A 12355-nucleotide genomic window follows, 5' to 3' on the forward strand; every position below is an offset into this window, starting at 1 on the left:
TCGTTGACTTAAAGACGTGTGTATCGGACTTATTGTGAGCCACACTAACGGGTGGCGGAGCACCCCTAGTAATATAAAAAGATTCAAAACATTCTTTTGTAAAATAAATTATACTTTTATTATTTAAACGCAATATCTTAAATTTACAAGCCTAATCTTTTGGGTTTAATTAAGTTTATTTAAACAAACAAATAATTCAAATAATATTCTCTAATTATAAGTTAATGCGTATCATCTTTTAATAAAATATTTAATCAGTTGTATTAAAGTATTATATCTTTCTAAATATTCTGATAATAATTATTCATATTCTTTTTGACAAGATATTTAAACTAATACTTCAAATAAATTAAATACATCTGATCAAATAATACGTCGAGAAATAAAAAAAAAAAACTCGTTATCAAAAATCAAAGTAAATTTTATGTTTGATAATAAATCGATAAATTTTTCACATACTTTGATATTATTGATTATCGTCAAAAATTAATTAAACTTGAAAAAAACTCAAAAGAGTTTACAAAGAAATTATCTTTAATTAGATTTGAATTGAACTCTTATAATTTAAACACATTTAATAATAATAATTATCTGATGATATTAAATTAATATGAGAGAATGATAGAAAATTAATGTGTTGTGATTAATTTTATTTTCTTTTATTTTTATTTTTTTTCTGTAAATGTTGACAAATATTATAAAATTCCATTGGATATAAATTAGATATTCTATTTGATGATAAAAAAAAAATTGTTAAATTTTTTCCTATTATATTCTTACTCAACTTTATTACAAAATGTTTTTTGTATTGAAATAACCATTAAAAAAAAAATTTGGTCTCGATAAAAGATTTTCTGTATTTTGATTAATGACATGTGCCCTTTTTTTTTTAATAATATTAATTAGTTTGAATAGTAGCGATAATTACTTATTAACTTTATCATGAAATGAGGCCAATGAGAATTATCAAATTGCCTTTATATATATATACATATATATTTATGTTCGTTTCTTGTACAAACAACGATCTTAGAAAATTTCCTTTAACAGATAAATTCATGGAAAGATACCAAAACAATTCGATCGGTTGATCAAACCTTGTTGTTTTAGATTTTTGTTTTTATTTTTTTCTATTCTATTTTTTTTTTATTTTTTTTTTCTGTTTTATCTATCATCGATCGGATACGCAATTTAAAAAGAAAACATATATATATATATATATATATATATATATATATATATATATATTAAAAATTATAATTTTATATTTTCTTATATATAAATTTATTAGTATATTATTTATTTAATATTTTTTATTTTAAATTTATTATATATTATTCTACAAAATAAATTTATATAAAATCCTATTTTTAATATTTAATATTTTTAATATATATAATATATATAATATATATAATTTATTGTAACATATAAAAAATATATATAAAATAATATGTAAAAAAATTATAGAAAATTATTATAATTATTTTATAATAATATATAATAATTATTATATATTAATAAATAATAAATAATAAATTAATGTTTTTACATTTAAAAAAAAAAATATAATACTAACCATACAAGAAAATAATTGATATGCATTTCTCTTTATATTTTTTCATATTAATAAAAAAAAAAATAAATAAATACATTACTACTTACCCAAGAGATTCCTTGAATGCTGTCTCATCACCATGAACGGAAATTTTTTTCGATGACGTTACGCCCGGACTGCTATGTAATTCCATCTAAAATAAAACAAACATTTTTCATTAATTAACAATAATTAAACAACATAAGAAATCCTTATAAAATAAGATTTAATCATTATAGATAAATACACATAAATACACACACATATACATATATATTAATCAATTAACGTATGTAATATATGTAATATTAATAAAAATACCTTCTACGATTCAATGAATGAACATATAAATATAATACAATGTATTTGTGTATATATATATATGTATGTAAATACATGCCAAAGATTAGTAAACAATGCCAAGAAAAGAAAATGACATCTTTCAACCATTTCGACAGCTTTTTTGTCGACTGTCATTATTCTCGTACCAAAGGATTGACAAAATATTTGACATATTACAATATAGTATAAAATAATCTAACTTTTGGCATACTTTGCATTATTAATTTTTAATTTTAAATGAACATTTTGATATTTAACATTTTATTACTTTTCTTATACTCAACTTTATTTATAATATTATTGCAACAAATATATATACACACTTAAATACATATATGTATATAAATGAGTATGTTTCTATACATACTCATTGTATACTGATATGTATACATACATATTGTTTACTTATGAACATATAAGAATGATTGTATATGTTAGTAAGATTTTTACATATGTGTGTACCTATGTATATATGTATCATTATTTTTCTCATATGTAGAAATATATATATATAGATATACAATTTGTACAATAATAGATGTATGATTTATAGGAGCATGATGTGTGTTTCATGTATCTCTTCCATGTGTGTGTTTTATCTGTGTGTTCCATGTGTGGGTTCCATGTGTGTGTCTTTCATGTGTGTGTTCCATGTGTGTTTTCCATGTGTTTGTTCCATGTGCGTGTTCCATGTGTGTGTCCATGTGTGTGTTCCATGTGTGTGTTTGATAAGTGTATCTGTGCACAGTACCATTTACTTTCCTCCGACTATGTTTTATCAAATCGGGGTCATAAAGAGTTCAACTAAGGACTCACGATCCGGTTTCTCACGGAAACGTGACCGAACATCTATTGACGTAGATTCTAAGTTAGATCTTGACTCTTTTTCCTTGGTAATATTCCATTGTTAGTCACGAATTGCTATCAGTTCTTACAGTTGTACGTATTTATGTACAAATATCTATAATATATATGTATATATATTTGATACACATCATATGTTATACAAAACATGTATACATATATGTATGTATTGTAGATAGGAAAGGGAATAGATAATCAAGTAAGTAAATAAATATGTGTGTACTATAAAAATCTAATAGGAAGGATTTGTAACAGATTAATATCAATGCCAAGATGTAATATTTTAACACTTTGTTAACCGGCTATTTTTTTTTAAGAATTTAACTCATGTCACCGGCTATTATATCGTAACTGAATTGAAAAGTATACACAATATAAGTAATTTTTAACCCCTTAACTTATTATCACGAGTCTGATTCGTGGTAAAGAATTTTGCCATAAGCTAGCACAACGAGTCTGACTAGTGGTAAAGAATTTGTGCCAAAAGCGAATACCACGAGTCTGACTCGTGGTAAAGAATATGTGTTTTAAACAAGCGGGTTGAAACAGAGGAACAGTTGAATGACACAGCGCGCGACCGATTTTCTTGTTTCTTATGGCAAGCGAAATTGTCAAATATCGCGTAGTCAAGGGGTTAATAAATTTTACTTATTATTAGACTTTGAGTACTTCTTCTTGGTATGATAAACAGTATAACAATAGTACAAAAAAGGTACTTACGTATTAACGCCACCGCAGCAAAAATTTCGCTAATGCGCCAATAAAGAGTAATCTTGTTGTTCGCACACAACAACCTTGTTGCTGGCACACAGAAACCGTCATGGTTACGTCAGAGTTTCGTCAGGGTTTCGTCAGGGTTATGGCGACAGCATCAGGTGAAAGAAAATAGCGACTGTTTTGAGTCTACGTTAAATTCTATATCGGCCCATTTTCCATCGAAATTCGATTGACTACTTTTTATAAATAAAATGTTTTGAATTTTGAAAGTGTTTTGATTTTAAATACAGTTTTTTATTTTATGATTTGTAGCAACAACCTAAGGTGTAGATTGCTGCGAATTTTGCTGCGGTGGCGCTAATACGTAAGTACCCAAAAAAATTTGCCACTATTGTAATATTTATTTTCTTTGCGATTTCATTTTAAATAGCGTGATGCCAAAGAAAAGCGCATCACGACGAGTTAACTCGTGACTAGTCGGCAACGTTCGGCCACAGAAACACGAGTTAACTCGAGACCAGTCAACAAAGTGTTAAGGAAAAAAACAAAACAAAAGAAAAATATATATATATATATATATATCATCATCATCAAACTTTCATGTGTACTGATTTTTGTCTCTGAATATCTTTTGAACGCTTAATTTAATCGCCAAAACATAAGACACCATTTTTATAGAGCAATTAATTTCCTAAAAAAATTTGTATTGAGCACTTTTTATAGTTATTTATTGCCGAGTTATAAAATTCATAAACAAAAATGAAATTTGTCTAAAAATCATCAAATTTAAATCTTCAATATCATTCAAATAATGAGGTTTACGGAAAAAATATAAGATACCTTTTTTGTAGAGCATTAAATTTCCTACAAAATTCGTCTAGAACATTTTTCTGTACAATCAATAAATAATGAGGTATGAATTTTAATCTATTGGACTGAAAAAAAAAAATAAAAAACTGCGATGCGGAGGATCTTCCTATTAAAATTAAGAGCTCATATTTGGTGAGAATTGTTTTAAGGTGTCTAGCAACCCATTTTTCCGTGGCACTTGAAAAAAAAAAAAAGTCATTTTTTTGACCCACTCTAATATATGTATATATATAATAATCATGGTTAATTATTTTTTATCTCATAAATTTAAAAATAAAAAGAGTGATAGAAATGAGATAAAAAAAAATAAAAGAAAAATTATATAATGTTAAAATCGTATTTGTAGATAAATATTATTATGTGTTAGCATAGATATTTTGTTTTTTCTAATATAGAATAAAAATTTCAAGTAAGAGATAAAGATTTAACCATAAAAAAGAATATATTCTTTCTCACAAATCCTTGGAAATGTGATAAAAAATGATTAATTGCGTAATTATTATGAATAGGCATATGAGATATATAGATGCAATAAATAAATACATATATCTATATATGTAAATATATAGATATATATATATATATATGTATATGTATGAAGAGATAAAGTATGTAATGGAAAATTTTTTATAGGAAACAAATTCATTTCAATATCATTTATACATATGTTTCAATTTTATTATATTTTTATGAAATAAAATAAAATATAAAAAAATATGTAGAAAAATTAATATAAAAATGTTAATATAAATTATATTTATAATTTAAAAAAAATACAATAAATATATATATATATAATAAAATTAATATAAAAATATTAATATAAATTATATTTATAATATAAAAAAATAATATATGTATATTTATAAAAAACTAAATTTAAATATATAATAATAATATTAATATATAAATGTTAAAAAATTAAATTTTACAACATTCATAAGATAAAAAATTATTTTATAAATTTTATATTTATTTTATTTTATATTATTTATTTTTTTATTTTATTTTTATAATTTTTAAACTAAATTATATAATTTATATTATATATATATATATATAAATAAGTACAAATTTTGTTTTAGTCAAATTGATAAAATAATATTTTTCTAAAATACAATTTTAATTAAAAAAGAATTTAATCTTTTGCAAAAAGAAGAATTTTAATGAAATATTTTAATTTTGGTAATGATAGAAGTATTAATGACAATGATAAAAGATTATAACGTAAGCACGTGCACGCAATTCAGACTTCGATATAATAATATAAACCGGTTAGAAATTATTTATCGTTCATTCGCTCGGTCACGTGCTTTTTAACAAAGTGCAAGTCAACATTCTATCGACGTGTAACACATGCGAAATTATTTCGAATGAATTTCTTCTTCTACTTCTTTTTCTTTTTCTTTTTTATTACTTTCAAATGATCATCGATTATTAAGGAAGAGCTATGGAATAAAGTTATTTTTAAAATTATCATTTATATATTAATCAATCGTAGATTTATTTTATCGATAATCGAATACGATTTACATCTTTTCTTTTTTTTTTTTTTTACAACTTTAAGTACTTTCAATCGATTTATTATATTTGTAATCGGATCGTAAAATATTTTCTTTCATTTTTTTACTTTTATTTTTATTTTACCAATCAGCTGATAATTATTGCCAATAAAAATGTAATCAATCATTATCTTAGAATTCAGAAATGATATAGTCGTATAATAGAAATATTTTATAGGATAAATCAATACAAATTTTACTATCTCAAATAACTCGTATTAAATAAATAAAAATAAATAAATAAATATATATAATAAACGTTGTTTTAAGAATGAATAAAAAATTATTTCTTATATTATGAATTATTATTTTTAATACTCCATTTTAAAATTATTAAAAAATTCTTACGTAATATGTGCCCATAATTATGAAAATGGTCTAAGTCAAAATTAACAAAAAAATGAGTTTATCAGTTATTACGCACTACATTATTATAAACTAAATAAATTCAATGTAATTTTCACGATATTATCAAAAATGAATCGTTAGGTAATGTTTGTTATTTCAATATTGTGTAGAATTCATATAATGTTCAAGTATAAATCTTTAAATATATCGAAAAAAGAGATATATGATTCAGACCACTTTCATAATTATGGGCACATATATAAATGATATTAAATGTTATAATAATAAAATAAAATTAAAATTCACATCAAAATCATTGATAGAAAAAGGTTGAGTACCCCTGTTTTAGATAGTCAATTTATTGGTTCACCCTATAAAGGTGTTACACGTAAATGTATCTTTAAAGAAAGGTGAAAGGAGAAAAGAGATAAGATATGAAAAAAATAAATAAAAAAAAGAAAAATCTTTCCATACAAGTGAGTTTCTTAGAAATTCTTTTAACTTTAAATCTATTTTAAATTTTCATATAAAACATTACAAGTATTATTATTATTTTAATAAATTATTATAAAATATATATATGTTGATATATATCTATCATTAAACTCATTAAAGTTAATTAAATAATAATAATATAATTATTTTTAATTATATAATATAATTAAATTATAATGGACGCTATAGTCAGAAGTGGATTGATATACGGAAGTGAGGTGTGGGGGTGGAAGAGAAGAGAGGCGGCAGAGAGGTTACAGGGAGGGTACACTAAGATGGCGATGGGCTTGAGTAGTAATACACCGAACTACATATGGAGGATGGAATCGGGACGTAGAAGCGTGACGACAGAAATATGGAAAAGAGCGGGTAACTATTTAGTAGAAATAATGAAAATGGGAGAAGAAAGATGGCCAAGAAAATGTCTTAAAAGAGGAAGCGAGGGGAGCTCTTAATAGAAACCCAACGAAATGGGGAAGAAAAGTCCAAGAAGCAATGGAGGAAGTTGGCGAAGGAGGTTTGTGGAGAGCGATTGCAAATGGCGATCGAGAGGGAGTGAAGAAGATAATAGAAAGGGCAAAGAAAACAAGGATAGACCAGGAAACAAGACTGGATCAAAATTGACCAATCGACGTATTGTAAGCAATACAAAAATAGGAAACAATCAATAGAAGTAGAGAAATACTGGGAAAAGGGGAATTTAACAGCAGGAATGAAGGAAACCTGGGCGAGACTCAGGTGCGGGAATGTGGGAAAGGAGGGCAATAAGGGATACAGTGACGTAAGATGTAGGATTTGCGGAAGAGAGCCAGAGAACGTGGGGCACATATGTAGATGCGGGAAAATAAAGGAAAAAATGGGAAAAGCAGTAGTGGAGAACCTAGAGAAGTGGATCGGGGAGAGGGGCGGCGAAGAAATAGATAGAAGAGTAGAAATGGCGCTGAAGGGGGAACCGGTGCCCCAGCTGTGTGCATATATAAGAAATTTCGAAAGGCTGGCCAGGAAAATGGGCCAAGATAGGGGGGAAGGGGGAACGAGAAAATAGAGTGTGAGTGGAACAATTAGACATATAAGGAAATAGAATGTAAGGAATAGAACACATAAGTTAAATGATGTATATATATGTTATAGTTTTATATAGTCTCCATAGTTACTAAATGTGGTATATTGTTTAATGTTGTTTATATTGTTTTATATTGTTTTTATATTGTTAATATTAATATCTAATATTATATTAGGGCATAATTAGAATTAGTATATTGTTAAGGGGAATGAACATGTAGGGGGAGCCTTCGGGGTAAACACCCTAAAAGGGTATACCTGAAATAAACTTCTTCTTCTATAATTAAATTATAATTATATTTTATATTATTTTATATTATATTATAATTATATTATATAATAAAAAATAATTAGATTATTATTATATACTATTAATTATATATATTATTATTATATATATTATATAATAATATAATAATAATATATATAATATAATTAGTTTTAAAATTATATATAATAATATAATAAATGCATAATTAATATTATATAATAAATAAATATATTATTATTTAATTATATACAATTATATTAGATATTATATAAATAATATAAAATAATTAATAAATAATTAATAAAAAAATAAAAATAATAAAATAATTATATAATTATATATATATATATATATATATTATTACTATTGTTATTATTATATAATTGTATATATATTACTAGATATATTATTAACACACACACATATATGTTTAATATTTCTTATAATAAATAAAAATAATTGGTGTCAATTAAAAAAAAATAATAATAATAATAATAATAATAGGTTTTCAAGTTTATAAGAAAATGATAAAAAAAGAAAAGATGTAAATCTGTTTTACTAATTAACCTTGAAAGAAAAAGAATACAAAAAAATATATGTTAAATTCAATGTTAAAAATCTTCACGCTAATTTGTGAAAAATCACGCGATCATTTTTTTCTATAATAATAATAATAATAATAATAATACACATACGTACGTACGTTTGATGTTTTAAAAGTAGAAAGAAAAAAAGGAAAGAAAAAAAAATCAATGCTAAAGCCACAAGCATAATTCGCATGCTCGTCTCGTATATAAGCTCATTTATGAATACGTCCCTCTGTGTGTCTTCTTATACGTGAAATAAATCTCATAAAATGTAACTCTAAACTCTGTAACGAATAACTTCATAAAAAGAAAAAAAAAGAATTAAAATAGGAAGAGAAAAAAGAAAAAAAGAAGAGAAAAAATCAGAGTAAAACACAAAGAACATTTTTTTTATATTTCGTATGAAATAAAATTGAATAATAAAATGTATCAAATAATACTTTTGTAAATAATTGAATTGTTGTCTGATAATGTACACTTAATTAATTAATTAATTAATTAATTGACAAAAATTTAAAAAAAAAACATAGATAATGTGTGTGTTCAATCGTACGAAATTTTTTTTTGCACATACGAAAATCAACAAATTTTTCGCGTTAATTGAAATGAATATCAAGATAAAAATGTATATCATAATTGAAATAAATTTTACGTTTTTCTTTTTTACTACGTTGTAAATCATCACCTATTTTTCAAGATAATTTATAATCGATGAATAAAAATAAAAATAAAAAATTATAATCAAATAATATAAAGACAAATTATTATAATTTGCAAGTAATTAGATACACATTTAATGATACAAATTATTTTAATTAATCATCAGAAATTAATTAAAAAGTTATATATATTATAATTATGATTAATGTATTGGTGTGTTATTTAATTTTATATTTTTTTATATTAAAATTAATTATATTGTATATTTAATAATATTTTTTAAATTATTAAAATTATCATATTTAAAATTATATATTAAAATTATTTATATTATATATTTAAAATTATATTAATAAAAATTATATAGAAAATATTTATATTTGATATTAAAATTGTTTATATTATATGTAATAATATTTTTTAAATTATTAAAATTATCAAATTTAAAATTACATATTAAAATTATTTATATTGTATATTTAAAATTATATATTACAATTAATTATATTATATATAATAAAATTTTAAATAGTAAGAATTATTTAAAAAAATTTTTAATGAAAAGTTAAATTTATATATATATATATTGCAAATTTAAAATTATATATTAAAATCTGAAATTATATATATATAAAAATGAACAAGTAACCTTCAAAATATTAATAATTCTACTTAACATTACAAAATCCTAACAATTATTCTTCACCATTTAAATAATAAATAATACAACACCATATAGATATACATACAAATACATACAAATACATACAAATACATACAAATACATAGAATACATACATATGTATCTACTTTGAAGTATTGTAAGTTAATCAATTTGGCAAATGAGTGGTCTCACATTGAAAAAAGTGTCCCCCTGATTGAAGGTCTTCGAATGATCTTTAACTATTTAAGTTGAAACTTTCTCACACTTGCCAAGGTTACTCTTAATATACATATGCATATATAAATATATATATATGTATTTATTAGTATACTCATATATAACGTAATGTGCCAGTTGAATGTGAATTAAATTCACCGTATTATGTTTCATTTCAATTACAACGATGGCATATTATAATCTAGGATGAAATCATCGGTGTGTCTCAATGATGAAAGGCCATTGAACGAATGGCGCTTACGTATTACACACACACACACACACACACACATATATATATATATATATACATACATAAATACATACGTGTATTAAAAAACACGTGGGTGTAGATTTCAACAGACTGAATTGTAAATATATACAAAATACAAATAATAAGTGATAAATACGAGAAATGGAATTTTAAGAAAAAAAAAAAAGGAAAAAAAAAGACAAAAAGCGATAATAAAATATACAATTTGATTATAAATTAGGAGACAATATTTAAATAAGAATAAATTTTGAAAAAATTATCTTCAATGACCTTCGTCATTCCCCCTCAGCCCCCCCTTAGAAAGACTATTAATCTTTTTTTACACGTGTCTCATACGATTTAGGAAATTCGAAACGATTATTAGGATAATAATTCAATCCAACTGGAAGTTTATTTCATCTTTTCTTTTTTTTTTTTTTTGGTTCTTTTCTTTGTTTTTTTTTTGTTTTTTTGTTTTATATCTATTATATTATATTATATTTAATATTATATAGTTTTTTATTTTGTACATTTTTTTATATTATATTATATTTAATATCATATATTTTTTATATTATATTATATTTTATATTATATATTTTTTGTATTTTGTATATTTTTTCATATTACATATTTTTTATATTATATTGTATTTTATATTATATATTTTGTTTTATTTTGTATATTTTTTATATTGTATTATATTTTATATTATATATTTTTTATTTTGATATCAGAAATAAATATACGTTCTTTTAAATATTTGAAAATTTAAACAACATTTTAAATAATAATACTTAAAGTTTCACGTTTGCTTTTTTGTTCTTGTTTTTCTGTAACTAGTTTTTAAAAAATATTAATTACGTACGTAATTTAATTTGATATTTTTAATTTTTGTATTACCCTACAGAATACTGAACATATCAAATTTATAAATAATATTAATAATTAATTAATTGAATCAAAAAATGCAATAATTATATTGAAATAATCTTAAGGATGATCAATATATATATATATATCATATCAAATTTTTGATCGTAACATACGAAACAAGTGTATAATTCATAATCAATCTTATCGATAAGATTGTACAAAAATAATAATAATAATAATAATAATAATAATAATAATAATAATAATAATAATAATAATAATAATAATAATAACAATAATAATTACATAATATCTTACACAAGTATAGTACTCGTTTTACAAAGATATATTAACAATTACATAAACGATAATATTATTTATCCTAAAAAGACATATATTTAACATTTAAATTTGAATATTTTCGATCACATTTATCAAACAAACAAAAATGTGCAATAATAATAAAAATTTGTTTAAAAAAAGTTAATCATTCGTTAACAGAAATATTATTATTAATATTATTATTACAGCTGTAATAATTATTTGACAAGATTCAATACAAATTCTTTTCACAATTGTTAATAAAAAATATGTTTCTTGTATTATCTTGAAAAATTGGTCAAAAAATAAATCAAATGAAAACTGGAAGGAAGATTTTGCAGGAAAAACAACGCGCGCGCGCGCGCGTGTGTGTGTGTGTGTGTGTGTGTGTGCGCGCGCGCGCAAGATGTTAAAATAAACAAATTTGATTCAATCGTTATAAAAATAAAATACCAGATTATTATTAACCTATTTACAGTGGAATTTCCTTTTCAATTATGTAACTTTTTTTATTATTTATTTATTATTTTTTATATATTTATTTGTTTATTTATTATTTATGCTTAAAATAAATGAAAGGACTATGAAATATATATTCTTTCATTTATTTATATATAAAGTACGTAAAATTTCGTAAAATACGTGAAATA

The 12355-nt window shown here is 22.5% G+C and overlaps 1 protein-coding gene across 7 annotated transcripts in view; it reads right to left on the reverse strand.

The window, feature by feature from the left end:
- Nucleotides 1-12355, reverse strand: part of LOC107069923 (proton-coupled amino acid transporter 2) — a 37995-nt gene that overhangs the window by 18700 nt on the left and 6940 nt on the right. For all 7 annotated transcript variants that reach the window (XM_089177828.1, XM_015327768.2, XM_089177838.1 and 4 more), the window contains one exon: nucleotides 1666-1751. In XM_089177828.1, the coding sequence (XP_089033954.1) occupies nucleotides 1666-1751 (86 nt within the window). The remainder of the gene's footprint in view (nucleotides 1-1665; nucleotides 1752-12355) is intronic.

The sequence above is a fragment of the Polistes dominula genome, unplaced genomic scaffold, assembly GCF_049000335.1.
Source record: "Polistes dominula isolate Pdom_NZ unplaced genomic scaffold, Pdom_raw_medaka contig_373, whole genome shotgun sequence".
In the NCBI taxonomy this organism is placed as follows: domain Eukaryota; kingdom Metazoa; phylum Arthropoda; class Insecta; order Hymenoptera; family Vespidae; genus Polistes; species Polistes dominula.